Here is a 26,413-nt window from a genome sequence, read left to right as displayed (position 1 = left end):
AGTCTGATAAAAGACTACATTTCAATATGACAAAACATGCAAGAAAGGAGAGGGGATCAGGAAAGGGAAATTAAGTGGAGAAGCAAGTGGGGTAGTAACAGTGTCGAGGCAAGCTGTGACAGCCCATGAAGCACTGCTGTCCAAACACATAACACAAGTGGACATTCAATGCTTCTAGTAATGACAGTATAAATCTACTTGACATAACCCACCAGATACCCAACCATTCACCTATCTGTAAGCTGTAGAGCTTTCTCCAGCGATGCACCTCAAACTGAGAGACAGTTGTTTGGTTTGTATCAAACCAGAACCAGGTTTATTTAAAAAGCTTAATTCTATGACATTACATAAAATAAGCCATGGCACAACTTTAGTTGCAGCCATTTGGCAACATCTAAAAAGGTTAAAAGAATGAAAAAATAAAATAAAATTAGAGAAAGTAGAAGTGAGTGTATAAGTAAAACAATTACAGACAATTAATTTCAGACAAAGGATTACAGGTGACAAACAGACAAGGGCCAAAAACAAGACAAAAGATCAGTGTCTGAGGCGAGCTCGTCGGGATGTGCGGGCGATGGGTGTAGTCACTTTGGGAGTCTCACTCTCTGCCATGACAGCATCTGATTGGAAACAACAGAAACATATGAAATCTTTGACAGTCACAGACTCCAGAATTTCCAGAAAAAAATCCCATAAGGCTAGAGGGCCTGAGAGCTGATCCCAATGAAAAATAATACATGAACGTTTTTATTTGTGCACTAAAGTAGACTTTCAGTGATTCCCAATCTCACACAATTGTAGCTGGGGGAAATTACCCAAAATCCAGAGAAGTGAAACTGAGAAGGAAAATGGCTTGTGTGTAAATAGAAAACCTTTGTGTTTATACTACTCAGAATTGCATAATGAAACACACTGAGATGGTTATACAAAATGTATTAACCACTTTGTACGATGTTTTTTTCCTCATTCTAGTAACAAATATCACCACATCTTACATGGATTATGCTGCACTGCAAAAGGTTAAGTTAATTTAAACTTTTCAGTTTCAGAAGTAACTTCTATACATGACAATTTCAGCAATTACAGTACAGAATTTTTTATTTTATAAGCAGAATACATAGATTTCCTTTGACAGCAAATTGTGCTGAGAATATAATGGTGAATGAATCAAGCGACTGCACCCACCCTCCTCATCTTCCTCTTCATCGCTGCTGAAGGTGATGACTGGTTTCTTAGATTTGCGTGATTTTTGGGGAGTTGCAAAATTGTCATCACCGTGACTGGAAACGGAAGGTTTTGCTTGACCTGTATAGGAGAGAGAGAAAAACTGTTATTTTGCCAAGGAGATAAGACCACCAAATAAAGCAACTGATTTTTCCTCTACATTTGTGAAATAGGCTAAAATGAGCACTAACCTCTTTTAGACCTGTTTCTGCCTCTGGTGGGCAGTGGTGTATGTAAGACTGTCTTTTCACTGGATTCTCCTCCTTTCTGGCTCTCCTCCTCCATCTCAGGGCTTTCTACGTTCTCCAGCCCGCGCGTGTGAACGGCTGTCAACCGCTTTTCAAACTCGTCCACCTGGGCCTGGAGAAGCAGATGTACTGTCAGTAAAATAAATGACAGATTATGTCAAAATACTAATATGACATATACTTTGAAATGGAAACATTGGTTACACCTTGAGCTGGGGTTTGGCCCCCCGGCGGAGTTTGGCGGTGATGGAGAGCAGAGGCTGGTAGACTCCAGGCTCAGTCAACTTGTCACTGTAACACTCCCAGCACTCCTGCAGCCTCTTTAGACCACGCTCACACATGGACAGCAGAGACAGCGACACAGCCAAGTCACACCACTGCCGCTCTGTCCTGGAGAGATGGGCAGAGCGCATGAGTTAGGGGTGGAGAGGAGGGATGAGAAACCAGGAAAACCTAATTAGACACGTGAACTGCACAGTAATTCATGATCCAGTGGAGCTTTGATCTGGCATTTGGGCCAAATTTAATTTTCTTGGACCATGGTATATCTGATTGACTTTGCCATTGTGTAATGTAAAATGACCTTCCTATGAGGTCTGGATATGGATTGGCGAGTCAGCTGCAGATGGAAGCCTTGCTAGGCCAAACTAGATTGCCTGAATCAGGAAGGCCAATTTCCATGACAAACTGAGAAATTCGGAAAGTGAGTGTGGGTGATAGGTGCAGCAAACAATTTTCTATAGTTGACTTCTGAACTATGGAACGGACTTTAATTCTAGAGCTCTATCCACACAGTGAAAAACACCCACTAATTACCTACACATCCACCCACATGTCATCCAAAAATGACTTACTGTAAAACAGAGTCATGACTGCAGGCAGAGATGAGCTGGAAACACTTAAATAAAGCATAAGAGACACAGGGACAGAGGTGTGAAGGTAAGTGGGAAACAATGATTTGGAAATGCGCTCACTTGGCAGTCCTAAAGCGCTGACACAGTTTCTCCACCAGAGACTCAGTCTGCCTTTCTTTGGTGATGTAGGAGAACAGCTGTCTGAAAAACACATAATAAGCTATCTTATATATGACTCTCAGAACAGCAGTCAACTTTCCCCTCAAACAATGTCAGAAGTCCTCTGTGGGGTAGATAGCTCCTCTGTGGACAGAGACAGTCGATGACAGACATGCAACTCACTTCATGATGGTATTGAAGTCTTCTGCACTCATGCCTCTGTCTGGATCAGACAGTCGACTGATGATGTCAGGGAGAAGGTTGTAGATTGCGTTGTCCTGAAATTTAATACCATACAGAGGAAGACAGAATATGAAGCACCTCCTAATTATTGCACTTCCCTCCGCTGAGGCTCTCAGTGTTCAGTGTCAAAAAGTGTGTACTGTATATACCTTGGTGGCCAGCTCGTTGAAGAAGTTGAGGGCCAGGCTGGTTATGTGCGGCTGTGGGTCAATTAGCAGCACGGCCACCTCACTGACCTGACCTTTAACTTTAAGCACGTCCTTAAGCACCAACTGAGTGAGCACTGTCACTGCTGTCTGCCTCACTGAGGGGACTTCGTCACTCAGTCTGGAAGAAAAGAGAATGTTAAACTGCTGCTGGCATCGCAGGTCAAATTTTGTTGTTTGAATTAAAAAAATTTTTTAAACCACCTGTTTACTTATTTCAGTCCTTAGCAATTAACATTTCTGTAAAGACTTGACATTAGGCAGATTGTTACCAAAACCAAACACCTGCCACTGCATCAGCTGGAATACAATAGAAGTGGATGGGCTGTGCCAGGACAATCTGATGGCATTTTGAGACCAATTTGAATATACACAAGCCCTAAACCACAGAACAAAAGAAACTCATTAACCATTTGTCTTAGAGCAAGACTCTTGGCAAAGGATCAGACACTTGGCCATGGCTTATGCTTTATCTAAAACCATGGCTACACACTTCTGCATGCCAATGCAGAGGCTTAAAACAACAATGAACAGGGTAATTAATTCTTAATGTGCTTATCAGGAGGTTCCAGGGCAGCAGGTTTGAGAAGAATGAAAATAGTAGAGTAGAGGTGCTTATGTGTGGGAGACAATTAGGGAGCAACACTATGAAATGCTTATCAGGTACAAAACAGCAGGAGGGTAATGACATACTATAAAAGCACAGAATGTTTTACACATCTGAAACACCTCAATGTGAGAACTGTCAAACCACTATAATTAAAAAGACACTTCAGAAAAACAGAAAATAACTTGCTTGATTCAACTTCTAAGTGGGCCATGTGGTGGCAACATAACTTTGCGAACAAGAAATGAACAGAAATCATTAAGTGCTTTTAAAATGAAATCCCCTACCACAGTGTAAAGCCTTGTAGACCTTTCATTTCACCCAAAATTATCCCTTTCTGCTCACCCAGCCACTCTGTATAATTACAACACTCTACTCACTCATGCTGGTCACAGTCCCTAACACACTAGTAATTAAGTGTTCAATGTCTAAAACTGCCCTTGTTTAAGACAGTGTCAGGCTCCACCCCAGTTCATGAGGGGGAGTGGGTTCTCCACAAGCCACGACGCGCTGGCCAGTTCCTATAGAAACTAAAAAGGTCAGAATACAAGAGCGATATCGGAGTTTGCCAACACAGATCATCTCAAAGTTTGTTCCCCATTAAAAAGTCCTGATGGAAAGAGAACTTTTCCCATCATGTGGTTCACTGGAGCATTGTGACAGCAGCAACACATCAGTGGTCGAAATGAACAACAGACTGAGACAGGTGGTGGGATCCGGATGAGGATGGCTCAAGTGTACAAGCATAAGGGAATGCTGGCTGAAATGAAACCTTATTTACAAAACACCCACGCAGCCAGGCTCTCAGGCATAGCTTGTTCCTCATAATCTTGAAAAATAAAAAATAAAAATTGAAGTACTCACATTATGATAATGTGCATCTAATTGAAGATGAGCCAGTACATGGCACTAAACCTCCAACAGCAGATATAATTATGCATGGAGGGAAAAAAAACTGCATTATGACTGTCATTAGCTGTACGACTGAATTTCAATCCAAATCAGAAAGCTATGTGAGCAGCTAATGTAATATAAGCTACGTCCACACTGCAGCTGAAAGACATCCAATTCTGATTTTTTTTTTCCTCAGATCCGAACTTTTTGCCTTGACTGTTCACATTCATTTTTATAGAGACCCATTATGTGACACCGGAGCGGACACATCTGTCATGAGCCCAGATGGACACATTTACAATGACATTCATAATGTCACTAGCACAAGAGTCCATCATCACAATAAAAGAAATAGCAGTCCAAGCGTTAATTTTTCAAACTGTTTGCAGCATGGTGACAGTTGGTCAGCTTTTGAGGCTGAGGGCAAGCAGAAAAGCACTTGGTCTGAAGCGTCCACCATACATTTATTAAATTTTCAACCTCACTGTGTTCCAGATGTTGTTGTTGTTACAATGAATGAATAATAACGCTTTGACAGTGTTGTATGCCTGCTCAGAGGAAAAACTAAACACATGGATTCTGAATTTCTGATCGTTCACACAGCTGTCAATTTCCACGAGTCTGACTTGAAACCACATATGAATGAGTTCCAAATGTGATTTGAAGATACAATGTGTTCACACTGCTAAGAAAAAAAATCTGATTTGTGTCATATGTGGGGAAAAAAAAACAAACAAAAAAAACAAACAAACACAAATAACATTCAGATTTAGCCCACTTCATCTTGCAGTGTGAATGTAGCAAAACTCATTTCATATGGTCCATGCTAGATTGGACCAAACGGAGGAAGATTCTTCTTGTGAGAGTGATTAGGGTTAAGGGTAGGCATACAAGATTTTCGCTAAGTCTACCAACAACTATTTTATATTCTGGGCTGTTCAAGATGAAGGTGTGTCAGTATGGTACCTGGCGTAGAGGTTCTGGGTCCAAGGCTCCAAAATGTTTGGGAAGCGCACAGTGAGGTCTCCAAGGGCAATGATGGCATTGGCTCTAACAACAGGGAGAGTTGAGCGCTCCAGCACAGTGAACAGCAGACGAATATGATCTTCACACACTGATGGGCTGACATAATGAAGAGCACAGAAATACAAGGTACTCCGTAAGTCAATACAGTTCATACATGTACAATTCTGCAAAATTAAGACACAACAACCATGCTTATTTAAGGATTTCCATACCAACTAAATTTAGGGAAACCTAGGAGGTCAAAAAGACACCTGTAAAGCCTGCATGCCCATATCAGTGCATTTAAACAAAGGAAATTTTCTGGAGGAAAAAAAGATAAGAGAGATAGCACTGTGACTCTGACAGAACATAGGTAGTGTCTTTACCTGATCATCATGTACTGAGAAAGGGCCAGACAGGCAGCAGTAGTGAGCTGCGGGTGGGAATAGCGTCCTGGAGAGCTGCAAACTTTCACCAGCAGGGGCAGGAACGCACTCAGCAGGTTCTCCTCTAAACAGATGGAAAGCAGGGTGGGGATACTTAAAAATTCTCAGGAATATGTAATAAGGTGTCATTAGTCAAACCTACAAGATGAAAGGTTTTCAGATAGAGCTGAATTTGAGATAGAAAAGAAAAACTAAAAAGATTAAAAATTACCAGCAAGTAGTTCAGTCTCGCAGATTTTTCTGATGAGCTCAGCCTCTGTATCTTCAGCCGAGGCACCAATCAACCCAAGCTCCTCTTCCACAGCACTCTCATTGGCTGCTTGCTGTCAAGAAATTATGTTTATGGATCATGTTGTGGAAGGTTAGCTGTAAAAAATAAAACTTTAAAGGCTTAGGTATGCCAGGGGCTCAGGTGTCTAAGTTGCATACCATGTAGCTGTCACATCCTGGATTTGAATCCAGCTGTGAATTTTCCCTGCATGTCACCACACCCCCTCTCTGTCTGTTTAAATTGACTCTCTCTAATGAGGCAAATAACCATAAATAACTATACAAAAAGTGTAATGCTCATTAAGGAGACACTGATCTTACTCGTCTGTGAAAGGCACAACAATTGAGCTGTAAATAAAATTTTCCTAAGCCCTCCTACTGACTCCAATTTCAGTCTGACTGTTAAAATCATTCTTGCCCTCTATAATGCCATATCAGGTAATCTGCAAACCTCCAGGTAAACTGCCTTGCAGTGGGGAAATTGTTCATGTTCAAGTCATTTGAAGCTTGAATTCTTATGAAACTATTTGTGTTGGCGGAGGTGAAAATTTATTACATAAGTAAATCATAATCTGTGCAGGTATAGGCCGAGGGCACAGGCCAAATGCAAAGATATTCATTGTAACAACATTGCAACAGTATGATATTGCTTAAATATAGTTACTCTAACGCTGCACTCAACTCATAATGACCTATGAGTCTACTCAGAGTCAGCATTTCCATACAATGATTCAATGAGGGTTTAGAGCACCAGACTAAAATGCCATGTCAAACCTGTTTACACATAAAGTCCTGGCTCAAAGTGGGATTTTTGGTCAGTGTAAAAAGGGGTTAAGAAACACAGAACAAAATATTTAATTCCAGTTATTAACACCTACATTAAGAAAATCTCTAGTCAAGCAGCCTTGAGATTACTGTATTCATCCTGACTGAACTTCTGTCCATTCATTTTGCTTTCATTTATTTTTGAATTTGCGTAAAGCACTTTGACATTTCTATGAAATGGTGCTATATAAATAAAAATAAGGGGACTACTGCCTGATGTACATAGCACAGACCGCATTTTCTTTATGCAGGGCTTCTAAGGATCTGCACAGCCTATGCAGTGCACATTGCAAAACATGATTCACATAAATGCAGCCCAAAAAAAACAAACAAACAAACAAAAAAACACAGCACACAGCACAGCATAATGCTTCTCCCGAGCACCTAAAATATGATGAAACAGTATGCAGAGGGGTTTTCTGGGGATGTATTGATTTTGCCAATCCACATTATTTTCGGGTTGTAACTACGCGGACTCCACGTAGCCCCCACAGACAACAAGAGCTATGATTGGTCCGCCGAACTACATCACTTCTGGCATTTCGCCCCTCCGGCGTCATGTCCTGTTGTGCCGGCAGCGTCATTTTTAAAAGAACTGCTGTTGTGATTGCATCTCAACTCGTCGGTTGATTTCAAATTGTTTGGAAAGTTTGGATCATGCTGGATCTGGATCTACTGCTGCTCCTTTTAAAAATGGCGCTGCCGGCACAACAGGAAGAGCAGCGACCATATGTCACAGGGTCTACGTAGGTCTGCAGAAAAAAAAAAAAAAAAAACGCGCCCTATAGCGTTTTGGCGGAGAATTGCTTAGCGTTTAACGCAGAGGTATATTGGGCACACACCATTTGCGTGGCAACTGTGTGCGTGTTGCATCGAGTGTCTGCAGAACCATAATCCGGCCTTAAGACAATGATTGTCAGTGCTGTAAATACTGCTATTCTTGCAAAATTGCCAGCATCTGTTGAAAGAATACCCTGGCAAAGAACACCCTTAACTCTACCCTAAACACTAAATTATACAATAAATACATCAGTACTGCACAGACTAACCATTACATCAGCTACATATTGAATATATTTCTGTCATAAAATATAATTAAAAAAAAGTATACTAACAGACTTTGGACACGTATTTTCTTATTGGAAATGTAACTGTTTCTAACCGCGTCCCCCACAGTTCCAACACTGTCATGTGTTCTCGAGTGTTCGAAGCACAGAATGATTGACATCACAAAGAACCAATGAAAACCGGGTGCTGGAGGGGGACACAGGGTGGCCAATCAGATCACAACAGGGGAGGCATGTGCCACTTGTGCAACCACAGAAGATCCGCTGAGTTTGGCTTTCAGATGAGTGACTCCAGCTCTGTGCCAGAAAAACACAGCAAGTGTTTTGCTTGTACAGCAGCACTTCCCAGCATTGTGCAACTTCTGATTGTTTATTTTTCATGAATTCAATTGAAGTAGGAATGTCACTCACGATCACAATTTCAAATTTGACAAGAGAGCAGTTATGCCAAAGGAAATCCAAAATGAGCTGTTAAAGAATTTCAATGCACACAACACAATAATTTGTATCATTATTTAAATGAATGTGATTATGCAAATATTCATCTTTATGAATCCATTCCCTAAGTTTACATTTCCCACTGTACCTTTGTTTTGTTTGAAGGACCTTTCTCCTTTTCCTCCCTCTCCTCCTTCTCTCCTCTCCTCCTTCGCAACTCAGTGCTCACACTGCGCTCCAGGTGGGACACTTGCCAGAAAGCCACACAGCCACATAGAGCGAGCAGCTGGGCCAGGCACACACAGTTCACTAAAGGAGAGACACATGCACACGTGAGATTAAAAGGATATTGATAAGAGGCACAAGGAAAAAGCAAGAAGCATGGAAGCACAGATCACACAATTTGAATGCAGGCATCAAAGTACACTAAGTGGAGTTAGATAAGATAAAAAAAATAAAATGGGTTTCCTTGTTCTCACCTTGTTCACCCATTGGCTCATCAGAATCTTGAGATCCACCTTGCAATTGGCCAGCATCCTTGTTGACCTCCCCACCTTCTGCAATCTGATCTGATAAGAGGCGAGCACTACGCTGAAGGAGGCGGGAGCACAGCTGGTCAGGGGATTCGGCCAGGAAATAGAGGAGACGAACAGCCTGTTCCATGAAGCTTTGCCAGTGAGGGTCTTCCATCACCACACCTGAAGCAAGCACAAAAAGGAGGCCATAAGTGGAAATAATAAAAAATGTCAAAACCTAAAAGACACCTACACAAATCAGTACACATATGCTTCTCAAAGAATAGCAGACAACATATGCAGAAAGATAACCCGTGTCTATATTTACCATCTGCAATGGCCTGTGTGAGGCAGGTGAAGAGCTGATGGTCCTGGGGCAATCTGAATGGAGCTCCCTTTGATTGCTGGGACAAAAAAATTACAAAAGTTAAGATATTACTTGCTCCTTGTAAACATTACAATTGACTTCAAGACCAGTTTTCCTCCACTTTCTCTCCACTGCTCAACAAAATCTCATTTGCTCACAAAGAGAATTTGTCATTATGATATTTTCACAAATTGGTCATTATTCCCTGAGATGTGGAGCTGTATTTAAGATATTAGTCAGGTTGCCATTGAAAAAATTGACCATTTCATTTACTGAGATGTTTATATCAGATTAAATACAGTAACCAGGTCAGAATTTATGCTTGGTTATGGTATCTAGTGACCTTTTGTGTTTATTGGTGCCAGTAAAAGGGCATCAAAAACACAGAAGCGATTAGAGAATGGGAAGTGGATCACAGAAAGATTAGCAACAATTAAACCTTTTGATATCACTAGAGCATGTGTATTCCTAAGATGGTGGGGGACTAGGTTCTCAAATAAGGTTCTGAATTCAAGTGTCAAGGAGTCAACATGTGTGAAATCATTAAAATGAATGTTAAAATCAGCAGTAATGACTGCTTCTATTCATTGTGTCTTTGCACTTCTTGTGGCACCAACATCTTATTGGACTTGAACGTAGCTTTATGACACTCATATTGTTCTCTCCTGACTAGATCCTTAATCGTTTTGTATTAACTCTAAGATATGCATCACTTTGGATAAAAGCATCTAAATCAATTTCTAACACTGAAATAGTAAAGACAATCCTGCCATGGCTCAGTATGATGGGAATAAAACTTGAGTATTCAGACAAGAAACAAGGATGGAGGCTTAGGAGGACAGTATATAACAGTACAGAGAACAAGACCTGCGCTGCAAAATTTGAATAAAAGTACCTCAAAGCTTACAAAATCACTGAGATAGCTGAATACATTTATGGTGCTTTTATATACAGCAGCAAGTCCAGGGGCTGTTTTGGGCACTGGCCCAGTTGTGCCACTGATAGACCAATCAACAGGCTCAACACTATGTCTCATTTGCCCTGGAGCCATCAGGTAATGCTGTGACAAACCCTGCTTTATAACATGTTCTTACTCTGACATGATCAGTGATGCTGCAGATGGTGATAACAGTATCTCTGGCCAGAAGGAAGTCTTCAGTCACTTTTTCTCCCAGAGCCACCGAACAAAGAGTGTCGAGATTGCTGAGGACCACTTCCCTCTCTGTCCTGTTAAATGCACACATGCGTTGATGCACAAGCAAGAGGCATTTCTGAAAGAGGCTTAGATATATATTTTGTCAACACCCAAGAGACCATATGGTCATGCACACTTAATTTCTGAACAGCTCTGCCCCATATCTCCATTCACCACCCCAACTACAGTGTGCTGCCCTTGCCAGTCCTAACCTGCTGCCCAGATAATGTGTGTGGGAGGATGGGTTAGGAGAAGTACATAAGATTTAATAGGTTTTGAATACTGGCAGCTGCATGAAGAGGCAGCAGTGTGGGTGGACTGCAGATAGTCCCTCTCTGCTCTCACTCTACCCTACAGCAGTGGCAGTCTTTGAGTCACACACACACGTATATGCATATGTATCTGTGTGTATGTATGTGTATACATATATACACACACACACACACACACATTATATATATATATATATATATATATATATATATATATATATATATATATATATATATATATATATATATATATATATATATGTACACACACACACACACACATTTATATACATACATACATTATATATATGTATGTATATATATACACACACACACACACACACACACACACACACACACACACACACATCTTGCTAGGGATATCAACAATTAAAATAAAACCCAGGAAAAGTGTACAGCATGGGGCCTTTAAAAAAAGTAATTACGACATGGACTTGAGTTGCAATGAGAAATATTGCTATGTGTTTGCTTTACCGTGCAGCCATGCCCAGAAGTAGCACAGCAGCTCTCCTGTACAGGCCAGATGTTTCTCGTTTTCCAGTAAATCTCTCCCACAGGACCTGTACTACTGTGGACTGGAGAGTGCTTCCACTACCAAAGAACTCCTGCACCTATAGACACATGGATGCACAGTTACATGCTTTAAGTATTTTGATAAATACACATTACTAATCAAGAATGGTTGGAAAAAATAAACAATACATACTATATCATTTATAAAGATTACAGAAAATTATCATTGATAACTTGACAAACTGGTAAAGGCCGGTTTAGTAAGGGTAATGAAAAAGATGTAACTCACGATCTCCTCCAGACATTGGATTGTTCCCAGCGACGCATCTACCATCAACTCAGAGAGACTGTCCACAAGAGTCTGGGCTTTGACTCTAATTAAAGAGGAGGAGGAAGAAAAGAGAGAATATTTCAGTTCAGTTCAGAACAGTTTGAAATTGTGCCTAAAGTGGGCTAGTTTTACATGTCTTAGTGTGTATTTGGCAGTGGGTGGGAGACATGGTATCGTGACTGAAAGGTCACCATCCTGCATATTCATCTCAGAGGAGCAGTGTTTTTGGTATCGAGGCACAAGTGTATACAGCTTTTCATTTTAGCCACTTACTACACCAGAGGGCTATTCCATGAAAGCAGCTAAAGAAAGCTGCGCTTACGTGATACAGCCTGGCTTGAATTAGCGTCAACTTTCACTAAAGCCTCAACCCGTTCCACTAACGCAATTCAGCCGCATCAGGTCAACGCTAATTCTAGCCACGTTTGAACAAGCCTCAAGTGTGCGCGTTCACGGGGTACATAAGCAGCCCAGAACAGTCGATTGTCGGAACAAAGATACAACTGTCTCAAAAGGAAGGGAAAAGGGAAGCCTCGACATTTTCAGCGGCAGAGCAGACACTGCTGATGGAACTATATGAAGAATATAGGGAAATTATCATAAACAGGGCTGGCTTTTAGGCACAGTCTTTCTGAAATTATACATGCAACAATCCAAATAAAAAGGGATCATTCCAAAAGTGGGATGACCATGAATCCAATTGGGATTAACTGAAATGTGTGTTCTTGTAAACGTCCCTCACCTATGTCAACTAATCTATTGGCTTCGGGCAGAATAGAGGCGGATCATCGCAAATTGCGGGTGGGAAATAAAATAAGACGTCTTTTTTATTTAACCTCATGTTCTTTTTAACTCCTTTATGTTCAACACTTGTTGCATTTGATGTATGACTTGTGCTACATGAATAAAATTTGATTGAGTAATTGATTGTTTATTCGGTTGATTTTGGAGACTGACAGTGGTAACACATGATTTTCATTACGTTTATTTTCATTAAGTAAACACGTACATTCATGCTTGGTCACATTATGAGAAATAAGTCTGAACTTATATTTCCGAACATGGACATGGTGCTACATAATTAAATTTGAATTGAATTGAATTGAATTGAATATGTGATGCCAGGGCAACAATATACATGACGGGACTGTCATTTGGGGGTCTGTTTCTGTCCGTCGGACATTCTTTGACACGCAGCTGAGCTAAGTTTGACCGTAAGCCTGCCACGGAGCAGGCTAGTTCTGCTGACTAAGTTGCCATGGTTACTGAGCTGCAACTCATATAAGCCACTTTGATGGAACGGAACTCTCACTTAAATTAGCGAGGCTTATCGAAATAAGCCAGGCTATCCCGTTAGCCAGCTTGATGGAATAGGCCCCAGGTGTTTTCACCAATTTGAAGTGAAGACTCCAATCTACACCTGGACACCATGAAGCTTTGTTGTAGTGATGTACATTTTTAAAAAAATACAAATTGGGTGTGTTTGTTATTGTGCATACAACTATTTTATTATTGTGGAAATTCTCGTGAACCTTCTACTGTGTTTCTGTCTAAGTCCAACATATTTAAATCTATCCAGTCAAAATAAATGTCTGGTGAAATCCCTTGAATTGCATTAAAATAGGCAATGATGAGTCTGAGATAGTCTGAAGTCACAGAGACTGCTGATCCCGTGGTACTCGCTCCAGTCAAAAAGAATAACAATAACAAAAATATTTGACTGGAATTTCTCCCATTTGTCCAAGAGTTTCAATGAGATGTGAACAGAAAACTACAACAGGGCCCCTGTTCCATTAGCTTACATAGACTACTAGCACAGTGTTGTGCAGATATTTATAGAAAAGTTTTTTTTTTTTTTTTTTTTTTTAATGGTAAGACAACATACATGGACATATAATAATGCAAATTGCTGTATAAGCAGTGCCTCTATTTGTAATGTGCTATAAGCTAAGTACATTAATAATTCAGCTGCAGATTCACTTGCACACCAAATACTGTATTCTCCACTGAAGAGGCTGGCAGCTGATCAAACAGGGATCCAGAAAGATCAGATCACATTAAAATAAACTGACAATCGGCTTATATGTTGTTGCCATAAATACAGTTTGGGACTGTACAGAACCTATAAATGTTGTTTAAGTCAAGGCTCTTCAGATTGCCATGTTATGACATGAATCACTTTACTCACCTAGTGGTGTCTCCCTGGGGGTTAAGATAAAGACGTCTGTAGGCCTGCACTACAGCATCTTTAATGGCAGCATCAGCTGACCACACCAGCGGCAGCATCTTCCTCACACCACTCAGAGAGTCAGCAACACTGAATTCACAAACAGTCACACAAAACTGCACCGCCTCCAGAACCACTGAAAACAGAAGTTTCTGCTGTAGAATGTTTAAATACACCAAAAGCTTGCTTCACATTTTTGGATGAATTGATGAAAAATATGCAAATGCTATTTGAACTGGTTTTAACAGTTTTTAACCAGAATTTTGCCATGTACCTGAGGTGGTTTTCAGGTAGAGCATGGTGTTTATGATAGAAATGGCTCTCTCCACTAGCAAAGCAAAAGTCTCTGTATCTCTCAAGTACTGCACCAACATCTCCTGTTTCTTCAGCTCACTGTCCTCCCCCTCTTTCTCTGCCTCCTTCTCTTTCTGGGGGGTTGGAGGCAGGTTCTGGCTGAGCTCAGGGGTATCCTCATCTGAGCCTGAAAAAAAAAAAAAGAAAAAAAAAGAAATATGGAAACTCATGTCATAGTAGACCTTATTCGGCAGCAATGACAAGTGGATTCTGTAGTTGAAACCTTTCTTTCTGACTGAGTTTAAGAAATAAATGCCACATGATGCTAGAAAAACTGACAATAATGTAGCAGACCCATAACCGCTTTAATATGGGACCAGTAATTACTGAAGCTATCACTTTGTCCAATGCCATGAATATGAATATAAAAATCAGGTACCAATTACAAGAGGGTTCTGCATATTAGGTATGTTGCGCAGTACTGATTTAGAAAGCATATGGTTTGAGAACTGTAGTGCTATGTACTTTAAATATACTGTATATCCTGTACTCATCCATTATATCTAGGCTTTACAGTGTTGTATAAGTCAGCTTTAATGAACTGCAAGCTGAAAGATCATCTGGGATTAATTTAATCAATATGAAATACAAACTGAACATCTTAAGTGTGTTCAATCATGCTTCCATTAAGGTTCACAGTGGAGAGCACTTATGGCTAATATCCTGAAATGCATCAGGTGAAACTGAAAGCAGACTTCACCTTTGAAGAGAAGAGCCAGTGTGTCCATTAGAGACTCAGGAGTGAGAGTGGACAGAGCAGAGAAGAGCTCAGACTCAGGGAAGCAGCTGTGGGCTCTTATACAAAGACGCACAGCATTCCTGTTTAAAAGGAAAAAAGTTTAAAACGGGATGCATTATACACCAATGCATATCAAAAGTGAACTCTCAACTCCCTTAACATGAGTGAATTGTCTGCTTACTAGAGAAAAAAATAAATAGATAAAAAATGTAGTTTGTTCTTATTCGTATGTAGGAAACTGTCTTAGGGTGGAAAGGCTCTAATCAACCTTTAAAAAGGACAACATTACCTGTATTTGTTGACACGAAGCAACTGAGCAATCTGCACTGCGGTGGCCCTGTCATCCTCTGCCTCCTTTTCTTCCACCATGCCAGTCTCTACCCCCTCCTGCTGCTGCTTCTCTGTCTCACTGGTGGGCTCCAACTCTGCCCTGACAGTGACAAGCAGCTCAGGTTCCATGGCAGCCCACAGTTCAGATGCTTTAATCACTGCCACTGGCAGGAAGGAAAGGAGGGAGAAAGGGGGGAAAAATATAATTGAATCAGATGACTTAGGTTAGAACAAGAACACTCTTAGGGGCTACTCACATTACCCTATTTGTGCCGTGCCCAAGCACGTTTGACCCCAAAATCCGGATTATTTGACTAGTGTGATCGCTCCGTACCGTGCTTGAATACACTTCCCCCGCTCTGGCATGGGTGGAGGGGCTGTGCTTCAGCACAGTGCGGTCACGCACGCTGCGCGCACGTGGATATGCCGTGAATCATATGAAGGTCCCTCCCACATTCCCTCCTGCTTCGCCAAAATCGTGTTATGCACGTAGCGCAATTAACTGCGCATCGCTGCGCCGCTCAATCAATAATCAACCGTGTTGTCTGTGGCGTTGTCCATTGTGCTGCTGCAACCGCGTATCAACAAGTCAGTTTATGATGACGTTGGGCCATGCATGTTGTATTTCAACGTGATGACTAGGCCTGTCGCGATATGCGGTCGGTTAATTGCACTGTGAATTTAAATGAAGACGGTAACTTTGCGATTAATTGCCACATTTATGCGTGTTTGTTTTCCTCGCCTCTCTCTACCAAAGAGACCAGACGACAAGAGCATTCACTGTTGTGCGTTGTCGGTCAGTCTGTTTTGTCATCGAGTGTCTTTGTCTCTGTGAGGGGGCGGGGCCATGGGCCACACACACACACACACACACACAGAGTGTGATCCTTGTGAGGTGGAGATGAGGCGCAGAAAAGAGCGAACAACAATGACATGGAAGTTCTTCCAAAACCAAACGGAACAGCCCCTGTGTGGGAATGTTTTGGATTCAAAGCAAATGAGAGAGGGGAGCCCAGCAACCTGGATGAGCCGGTGTGCCGCGTTTGTTTTAAAATTATCCAAACTAAAAGAGGGACGAGCAACTAAAGTACAACTACCCCGCACAGTTTTCCGAGTTAAGAAAAAAAAAAAGCCAATTTCTATGTATTATTTATTTTGGATATTTAAATTTTCTTGTTTTATATGTCATTATGCCTTTATTATCATAATATAAGTTTAAACAATGGTCTGAAAATGTCAAAATTACAACAATAAAAACAGTCTTAAAAACACAACATTACGCAATGTTATCACTTATCGCAATAATTTCTGACGCAATTAATCGCACAGCAAAATTTGTTATTGTAAAAGGCCTAGTGATGACAGACGTACCAGAGGCAATCGCGCTTGACCTTTGGGTAATGTGAGTGCAGGCCAGCGGGGGACTGGGGAGGGGGGCATTCCTGCCTCAGCATGATACAGAGCAACTGGCCCTAATGTGAGTAGCCCCTTAGTGAAAATATTACTAAGGCACTCAAAAGCAAGTCTATTGTTGTTTACAGATCAGGTGAGAAGGCAGAAAAGGGATTCAGTTGTATGGGATAACATCAGGCAGGTTTACTTATGTAACAGTCCCATCAATCCGGTCTTTAAGTCGTGACGTAACACCTTTTCAAAATACTATTTCCGGGTCCAATCCTCGTCATTTCAATATGCCGCAGTGCTGTGTTCCTGGTTGTTCTAACAGATCTGAGTCTAAAAAACGATACCATTGTTATTCTACCGCTTTCCTAGCGACGAGAAAGAGAACATATATAAATATTAAGTTTTTCATCTTAATTTACGTCAAAAGTTATAGCAGTCCAGGGGTCCGTTTCACGAAGCAGGTTCAACAAACTCCGAGTCTTACCCTGAACTCTGAGTTGATCTACTCTGAGATAGGAAGCACTGAGTTTTCAGTTCCAGAACAGCTGATTTGAGTTAGTTTTATCAACTCAGAGTAGTTTCACCTGGAGTTAAGTGTGTGCACCACAGCTGTAAAAAGAAATGACAGCGTCAATGGAGCCCCGATTTGACGAGTCACCATGGCAACGGGGAAGCGTCGGGCTGCGTTTTTCACCTCAGCTGAATTGGAAATCTTAATGCATTCATACAGCGAGTTTGCAAATGTTTAAAAAAAAAAAAAAAAAAAAAACCCTGCAACACCGCTGCAGCTGCAAAGGAGAAGGAGACGGCGTGGGAGAACATTGCTGCTCCGGTCAATGCGTAAGTTTAAATGTAGTCCGTTGCAATCACAATAATATTACAGGGGAAAACTGCTTGAATGGTAGCCTATTAATTTATATCATTTAGGTGCAATCCCGCGGGGGAGAAGGGCACTTGGCGGCAGTTTAAGATGAAATATAAAAACACTGTTCAAACAGGTAAGACTCCGACATAATCTCATGCGTGGTCTTGTAACCATCTCCCGACGGATATACTCTGCGCAGTAACACTGCACCCTCATCCACGGGATCGCTGTCGAAAGGACATACCATGTTCGTGAAAAAAAGTCTCCACCTAACTACTAATGGACTTCTAATGAAGGCCTACTGACTTTTTTTTTTTTTTTTTTTAAATAATAGACGGCAGAACAAATATGCCACACCAAAACTCACCTGCTGACTGAATGAATGAGGAAGTTAAATACGGTGTGTGGCTGAAAGAGGGCGGACACTCTTTCAGCCACACACGGTCCCGACCAGGTTAGTTTCATGGAGTCTGTTACTGCGGCAACTGACCGAGAGCTTAAGTTACCTCCCTCTGTGAAACAGGCTAGAGTTACCCCTCTTTCTCTGAGTTTCCCTCATTTCAGGGTTAACAGACTCAGAGTCTTCACTAAACCTGCTTTATGAAACGGACCCCTGGACGTTTTTTTTTTTTTTGGCATATCATCTTAAGATGTCAACTAGCTATCTAGCTTACTGCTAACTTCTAACTCACCTCAACCCCGTAAACTCTTTTTTTGTTGGAATTGAAGGAGTTTTAGCCTTTTTTCACTCTCGCAGGTACCTCACTGGAGAAAGTAGGGATTGTAAACAAGTTCAACGGTTAAGCCATTGTCGTTTGTTTTGAGTATCGGTCAGAGCGCTTGGACCCGGAAATAGTATTTTGAAAGGGTGTTACGTCACACTTAAAGACCGAATAGCACATAACAGGGATAAAGCTAGGGCCCCAGCATGCAACAATTCGGCCACATTATGACTTTTTCTGAGGAGCCAGAAACGCTTCCTGATTGTAGCCCTCAGATTACCAAAGACACAGCTCATGGCTGACTGAATAATGAAGAGAGCTGAGTGAACTCCTTACCTCCAACACACACACACACACACACACACACACACACACACACACACACACACACACACACACACACACACACACACACACACACACACACACACACACACACAAATGTCAGCATTCTCCCACTGATTACTCCTCTATTACTCTTGAGGAATAGCATGGGTGCAGCTGTGTCACTGTGGGCAGGCCCTTACAGCAAAGAAGAAAATCTCCTCTACTCTGCCAAGATTACCAGCCAGTCAAGGCAAGAAGAACCCAGCCCTCTCATTCAGTGAGCTCGCATTCGCCTTGGTCTCATCACTGGGCAAATTGGAAACTGAGCATGGAAAAAGTTTTGTATCTACCAGGTTTTTCCCCCTCCTGTCTCTCTTTCATCATTTTGAGCTTGGCTGTCTCCTTCTCCAGGGGTTTCTTCAGATCTGCACTGCTCAACTGAGAGACACACAGACACAGACATTCAAATCATCTTTTGATACATAAAGTCTTGCTACTCCACCTGTAAACTGCATTAGTTTGACTCACCTTGCAGCTATAGGGGTTGTGTGCAATGAAGGCTGCCAACAGCTGGATGGCACTCTTTACCACATTTACAGATTTGTCCATGAGCCGTCCCACAGCAAGCTCCATCACCTCACTGTACCTACACAGGGGCAAAGCCTAAACACATAAGGACAATTAGTTTCTATTACCAAGAAGGAATCAATTCTCATGAGTTGGCAGACACTTTAATTAAAGTAAACATACTTTGCTGTTGACGATGCGTGTGTAGACCTGCAACACACGTGCCCTGACGTGGGAGTGTGTGTCATGCAGATGTTCCTGCAGCGTGTCAAAGAAACGGTCGCGATCAGCTTTACCAGACTCATCCAGCCCATCTCCACACAGAACCCGCACAAGGATCTCTCCCAGCACCTCACACACAGCTACGCGCATATTGTGGCTCTGGAAAACAGAGGATGCACACATAGTTATCCTTCAAAGCATAAACCTGCATCAGTAAACTACTACTCTGGTTTCCAGTGTTTTGGAGGCCAAAATGTATAATGGTGCTTTTATGACAAAACTCCCAAGAATAAGTAGTCTAGTAGGGAGGTGGGGGTCCCATGCACCCGAAAGATATATTTTTCTAACCTAGCTTTTTGTAATCCTTAAGGTGTCTAGTAAATGATTTTTGATGTTAACAGCGCAAATTTTTGTCCCATGTATGATTTTTTGGGCCATCTTTTATGGCCATCTTGGATTTTCGACTTCGAAAAATGAAAACTTTAAACCTACATAGCTCCTGAACCATACATCACACAGAGACAACTGACCCCATTTTCTTTGTGTCTTGACATGAGGAATTGAGAAAGATGGGAATTGCCATGATTGGGTTATGTATTGTACTTAAAAACTCAAATAAACAAAAAAAAAACGTTAAAATTCAGCAAAATTGGATCACAGAAACTCCTCCCCCATGTACCCCATTGATATTTTTTTATTAACTTTGGTATATTTACAATCCCCAAGATGTCTAGTAAACAAATATTGAAGAGCCCAACTTGAAATATTGTCAAATGTCTGTTTATTCTGGCTATATTGGTTGCCACACTGGATTTCCTAAAAATGAAAAACGAAATTCTAAAATCGACATAACTTTTTAACTATACATCATACAGAGACAAATGACCCCATTTTAAGTATTATTTTAGCATGAACTGTTGATGGAGATGGCCATAATGAAAATGATGATGTTGGCCAATTATCACTCGTATCTCTTGAAATATACTGTAGCTGTATACCGTATGGAAGGAAGACGACATTTTACCAGCAATGTCCTTTATTGCTAAACTCTGGTTACTGTAGGCCGTAACCACGCCAACAAGAACAAAACAAATTGCACAGATTAGCTTGGCTGCCCTCCCTCTCTAGCTCCCACTTTCACCCGGGGGCACGCACGCGCGCACGCACACACACACACACACACACACACACCCTGTGTTCCAAATCGCATACTTATACTTTTTACTTTTAGTATGTACTGCAGCTGCCCTTACAAAGTATGTAGTTTAGTATGTATTGGGACATACTAATTCTTTTTTTCCCTACTAAATAGTATAGTAGTATGAGTATTGGAACGCAGGGACAGTCTCCCTGACCTTCTCACCCCTGCCCCGCCCCTTCTCCCCTCTCAGCCATTCACATGCCTAGCCCAACTCTCAAGGTGCATTCAGGTAACGTAACAGGTAGGAACTTACAGAACATCTGCACCTAACAGCATCCAACATCAATATAACAGCAGGGTTGCTACACTGCCCCCCTGCTCCTGCACAGGGGGTGAGTTTAGGGGTGAGGGGGCTTGTGGGGAGTTGGAAGGGGAAACAGTCAGTGAGTCTGGGGGTGTGGCTGTTCTGTTTCTCTGGGGGGTTGTCGGGGGTCCCGGGCGCTGGAGTGGGCGTGCATCACCTCTGTTTGGGGCCAACCTATCTCTGTGGAGGGCCACACGTCTCCCCCGAGGCGGTAGCTGCACCCTGTACACCACCTCCCCCAGCTTCTCCAACACCTCACATGGCCCCACCCAGTGGCAGTCCAACTTAGGGCACCGTCCCTTCTTTGCCCCAAACCTGGAAAACATGCCCTCGACCAGCATGTCAGCAACAGTCTCTGCTTCCTGATCTGATATGGCGTATGCCTCAAGCCATTTTGTAAAGTAATCCATAGCGACCAGAACGTAACGGTTTCCTTTGTCTGTGCGCGGGAATGGATCCATTATGTCCACCACTACTCTCTCCATCGGGGCCCCTACTGCCAGCTGCTGGAGCTGGGCATGGGACTGATCTGGGGGACCTTTGTGCGCTGTGCAGAGGTCACAGCGGTGACAAAAGTCCTCAACATTCCTCCTGAGTTGACCCCAGTAGAAACTTTGCCGGAGCCGACGAAGGGTTTTGGAGACTCCAAAATGTCCCGATCCTGTCGTTCTGTGACAGGCTTTTAGCACTGACTCCACCACCTGCCACTTGTCCTCTCCTGTAGCTGGTTGCTTCCAGGCTCTCTGTAGCACTCCATCCTTTACTCAGAGCGCGGCAAACTTTCCAAACAGTCCTTTAGTGGTAGGTGAGCACCCAGCGACCTCGTCCCACTGTGGTTTTCGTCCAGACTCCACCCACTGTAGCACTGGTTGGAGGTCAGCGTCCTGCTCCTGCTGCACTCTCCATTCGGCTGTGTCAACAACCTGCGCTGCCCTGCAGGCAGGCCCATCTCCGCTGTGCATGGGGTCCCGCTCCTCCTCGGCGTGGAGCTCCTCCTCCCGGACCTCCCTTTTTCCGCAGTATCGGCAGCCATCAGGAGCACAGGGGCGCCGGGACATGGCGTCAGCATTAGCGTGGTGAGTCCCAGCCCTATACTCAACTCTGAAAGCATATGGTGCCAGTTCCTCCAGCCAGCGTGCTATCTGCCCCTCCGGCTCCTTGAAAGGCATTAACCACTGGAGGGCTGCGTGGTCAGTTTGGACAGTGAAGGGCAGGCCGCACAGGTAATACTTGAAATGACTTATCGCTCTCACAATGGCTAGGAGCTCTCTGCGTGTCACACAGTAGTGCCGTTCAGCTTTGTTGAAGGTTCTGCTGAAATACGCCACCACTTTCTCCCCCTCTGGCACCACCTGGCTTAACATGGCTCCCATCCCAACGTCGCTGGCATCTGTGTCCAGGATGAACGGCAGGTTGTGGCTCGGGGGGGTGAGGATGGGAGACTCTGTCAGGGCTTTCTTGAGACAACTGAAGGCCTGCTCACAGTTTGAAGTCCAGGCAAAGTCACTGTCTTTCTGCTGCAAGCGGAACAGGGGTGCAGCAATACATGAGAAGCCGCGTACAAACCGCCTGTAGTAGGAGGCCAGTCCGATGAAGCTCTTCAGTTCTCTCAGGTTGGTGGGGGTTGGCCAGTCCTTCACTGTCTGCACTCTCTCTTCCAGCTTGCTGATGCCCTCACCTCCGATCTTGTGCCCCAAGAACTCCAGCCCTGCGTTCCAAATCGCATACTTATACTTTTTACTTTTAGTATGTACTGCAGCTGCCCTTACAAAGTATGTAGTTTAGTATGAAATATGCATGCTAATTCTTTTTCCCCCCTACTAAATAGTATGGTAGTATGAGTATTGGAACGCAGGGCACCTCTCTTCTCATGAAGCAGCACTTATCTGGGTGGAGCTTCAGACCCACCGCTGCTATCCGCTTTAGAGCCCGCAGCAGGGATGTCAAAGCCACCTCGAAGGAGCTCCCATGGACCAGGATGTCATCCAAATAGACCAGACATTCCTGATGGGGAATGCCAGCCAGCACCTTTTCCATCAACCGCTCGAACGTGGCCGGGGCGTTGCACAGGCCAAAGCTGAGGACTCGAAACTGCCACAACCCCCTACCAGTGCAGAAAGCAGTCTTTGGTCTGGCTTCAGGGCTGAGGGGGACTTGCCAGTATCCGCTGTGCAGGTCTAAGGAGGAGAACCAAGATGAGCCAGAAACCGCGCACTGTCAGCCGCGGCCTAATGTGCCAGAGGCAGGCGGCGGGGGGCGTGTTTTAATGGGCCGCGCATCCCCAGTGTCGATGTCATGCTGCACCAAGTGAGTCAGGCCCACTTCCTCCTCTGTCAGTGCAAAAATATCCTTAAACTCCAACAACACCTGCCACAGCTCCTCCTGCTGGGTGGGGTCCAAATTGTGGCAGCTGCGCTTCCATACCTCTCTAACTACTGCCAGTCTGTCTCCGCCACCCACCGTGGGTTGCTGGTCCAGGGCAGGAGGGCATACAACCTCTGGGGAATGGGGGATGGGGAACTGGGGTGCAGGGGGGGTGGCCTGGGGTTGGGGGTGTGACACATGATGCTCCTCTGTCGCTCTCAAACTTGGCCTGTATGGGGTGCACCATTTCAACTGTGGGGCCCCCAGGAAAGGCTAGTGTGTTCTTCCCCAGGTCTAACACACACCGTGCAGCACACAGGAAGTCCAGGCCCAATATGCAGGGATCCTGCACTGCTGCAACACACATCCTTAAAGTTAACTGACAGTCCCCTCACCTGTATGGTCACTACCCCTCTTCCAAGCATAGGGGCCAGCGCACCAGTCACTGTTCGCAGCTTCACCACAGTAGGCTCCAACTGCATCCCTGCTGGCACCATGTCGGGTCTCACCAGTGTTGCAGTGGAGCCAGTGTCAACCAGGGCTGTGCATGAAGCCCCCGCCAGGGTGATAGGGACGTGGCAAAAGTTTCCAGCATGGGTCCAGCCCACCACCCTTACGGACTCAGCATCAACATCTGCTTCTGGTGGGGAGTGGAGCCCCGCTATCCCGGCTGTGCAGTTGGGCTCCGTCCACTGGAAACAGGGCAGGTTGGGACACAGAGGATGGAGCCTGCACCGTCCCATCTACGTAGGCCACCAGCATGCTTAGAGCACAGCACGCTGATGTGGCCGGGCTGGCCACATGTCCAGCACACACAAGGGGCACCAGCGAGGATGGGTGTTGCCGCGGGTTGATTGTAAAGACACAGCACTGATCAGTTCAGTCAACTCAGCAGCCCAGGCTGGCTTCTCTTGGCTTGGGCCTTCTGGCACCACGGTCCTCACAACCAGCCCGCCCCCACCGTGGTCACTCCAAGCAGCAGCCCCTACAGCCTCTCTCTCCACAGCCAGCTCCAGTGCCTCCTGCAGACTGTGGGGGTGCGCCAGCTGAGTTTGTATGCGCAGCTCTCTAGGGGTCACGGCTCGGATAAACTTGTCTCTGGCTAGCTCGTTCTGCACATTGGTGGGCATGTGGACATAGGCTTTCCTTGCCGGAGTCTCAATGTCATCAGCCAACACACGGAGCGGCTCACCTGGTTGTCTCTGTCTGCTTGTCAGTTCTGTGCGCAGGACACCAGCCTGTGTACACTGTCCAAACCACCGCTGCAGAGCCCCGACTAAAGCTCCGTAATCATCCCTCTCGGTCGGGCTAAGCAGGAGCAACCATGCCAAGGAATCATCGGTGAGGCACAGGGCTAACTGGAGTGCTTTAGTGGCCTCTGGCCAGGCCGCAACCCGTGCTAACAGTTCAAATTGAGCATGGAAGGCCTCCCAGTCCACCTTACCGGAGAATTTCGGTGTCTTCACATGTGGCTGTTAACTCAGGGCGTGTGTGGCTGGCCCCACGTTGTCCCTGGTGGGCATTCCCACGCTGGCTCGCTCCACCGCGATCAGCGAGCCGAAGCTGCTAGCCTCCTGGCTGTCTGGGCCACACGCTCCGCAGCACGGCCAAAACCACTCTCATGTATATTATATTTTGGTCAACACAAGAATAATTTCATGTTTTACATGTTCATTAATCACAGGGCTACTCAACCCACGGCCCAGGGGCCACATGCAGCCCGTACATCATTTTTATGCGACCCGCCACTATCATATAATAAAAATATTATGATTCTATCTAATCTTTTTGGGAATAAAGCCTCATTTTGTTGTAACCTGATCATTTCATCATTAATCATTGCATGACAATCTTTTATTCAGTGAGGTTTGGCCTTGGATGGAAATGTAGCTGTTTTCTGTATGTGTCATTCATTTTTAGACTAGTCATGTAGCCTGTGACAAAATTATTGTTTAAACGTCCAAAATAGGACAGACATGTTTAGCTTGTGGCCCTTGGACACAGCTGAATTTTGCCGAGTGGCCCCTGAGCCATCTGAAGTTGAGTGGCCCTGATTTATCACCTTGTTTCATTTGATCAAAATGTTGCTATCAATGCAGCTATCAAAACGTCAACATTCATTCTTTGTGTGTCTGTCTGTCTGTCTGTCTATGCACGTCCACACATATGTACACACACGTGTGTCTTCTCTCTTCTCATGAGCAGCTCTTACAAACTACTTGTTTGTGGCTGTGAGCGCTGCACACAGGGTCCCTGCATTTACAGCACTATAGCTGGCTTTGCGATCTTTGTTTCTTGGATATATCTTACACCTTTTTCTCTTCTGCTGGCCCTGTCTGCTTCTCTCCTGTGGCTGGATTGCAGCTTTTGTCATTCTACACCTTCCCATTGCTTCAGTGATGTAAGATGGTAGGCGTGGGTTACCTTCCAGTCATCATATATATATATTCTGAGGTATAAAAATGATGATAATACTTACATGTATGTTGCTGTGTAAAAATAACCTTTAGGGTGGTGAGACTGCTGGCATTAGATGTGTGGATCAACACTGATTTTTATCAAATGTCAGGTAAACATCTAAAGGTTCCTAGGGTTAACCCTTGAAATTCCATAAAAAATGCTTGGGGTCATTTTTGACCCCTATGTATGGAAGAGTGGGGTATTGATATAAAAAATGCAATTACTTAAAAAATATAACAATTAGATACAAATCCAAATGGTCTCATGTCAAAGACAACCTATTTGAGGAATACATGGAAGATTAAATGATAAAAATTTAAAATGACTAAGATATTGCAAAAAAAAAACAAAACAAAAAAAAAACCCTCCGGGGTCATTTTTGACCCCACGTATGCATCTAAGGGTTAACCATAATGAAAATGATGATGTTGGCCATCTCCATCAACAGTTCATGCTAAAATAATACTTAAAATGGGGTCATTTGTCTCTGTATGATGTATAGTTAAAAAGTTATGTCGATTTTAGAATTTCGTTTTTCATTTTTAGGAAATCCAGTGTGGCAACCAATATAGCCAGAATAAACAGACATTTGACAATATTTCAAGTTGGGCTCTTCAATATTTGTTT

The 26,413-nt window shown here is 43.6% G+C and overlaps 1 protein-coding gene across 1 annotated transcript in view; it reads right to left on the bottom strand.

Annotated features, from left to right (window-relative positions):
* Positions 1-288: 288 nt before the first annotated feature.
* Positions 289-26,413, bottom strand: part of ncapd2 (non-SMC condensin I complex, subunit D2) — a 30,280-nt gene continuing 4,155 nt past the window's right edge. Inside the window, exons 10-32 of the mRNA XM_030072969.1 lie at positions 19,419-19,616; positions 19,197-19,331; positions 19,019-19,106; positions 15,310-15,514; positions 14,982-15,100; positions 14,202-14,408; positions 13,889-14,063; positions 11,659-11,743; positions 11,331-11,467; positions 10,463-10,595; positions 9,330-9,405; positions 8,966-9,184; positions 8,635-8,795; positions 6,098-6,209; positions 5,827-5,950; positions 5,402-5,557; positions 2,878-3,055; positions 2,669-2,763; positions 2,447-2,527; positions 1,679-1,862; positions 1,416-1,584; positions 1,186-1,305; positions 289-620 (exon numbers count right to left, since the gene is read on the bottom strand). Of these exons, the coding sequence (XP_029928829.1) occupies positions 538-620; positions 1,186-1,305; positions 1,416-1,584; positions 1,679-1,862; positions 2,447-2,527; positions 2,669-2,763; positions 2,878-3,055; positions 5,402-5,557; positions 5,827-5,950; positions 6,098-6,209; positions 8,635-8,795; positions 8,966-9,184; positions 9,330-9,405; positions 10,463-10,595; positions 11,331-11,467; positions 11,659-11,743; positions 13,889-14,063; positions 14,202-14,408; positions 14,982-15,100; positions 15,310-15,514; positions 19,019-19,106; positions 19,197-19,331; positions 19,419-19,616 (3,240 nt within the window). The 3' untranslated portion in view covers positions 289-537. The remainder of the gene's footprint in view (positions 621-1,185; positions 1,306-1,415; positions 1,585-1,678; positions 1,863-2,446; positions 2,528-2,668; positions 2,764-2,877; positions 3,056-5,401; positions 5,558-5,826; positions 5,951-6,097; positions 6,210-8,634; positions 8,796-8,965; positions 9,185-9,329; positions 9,406-10,462; positions 10,596-11,330; positions 11,468-11,658; positions 11,744-13,888; positions 14,064-14,201; positions 14,409-14,981; positions 15,101-15,309; positions 15,515-19,018; positions 19,107-19,196; positions 19,332-19,418; positions 19,617-26,413) is intronic.

This window comes from Myripristis murdjan, chromosome 16 (assembly GCF_902150065.1).
Source record: "Myripristis murdjan chromosome 16, fMyrMur1.1, whole genome shotgun sequence".
Taxonomy (NCBI): domain Eukaryota; kingdom Metazoa; phylum Chordata; class Actinopteri; order Holocentriformes; family Holocentridae; genus Myripristis; species Myripristis murdjan.
This window is presented reverse-complemented; position numbering and strand designations above follow the sequence as displayed.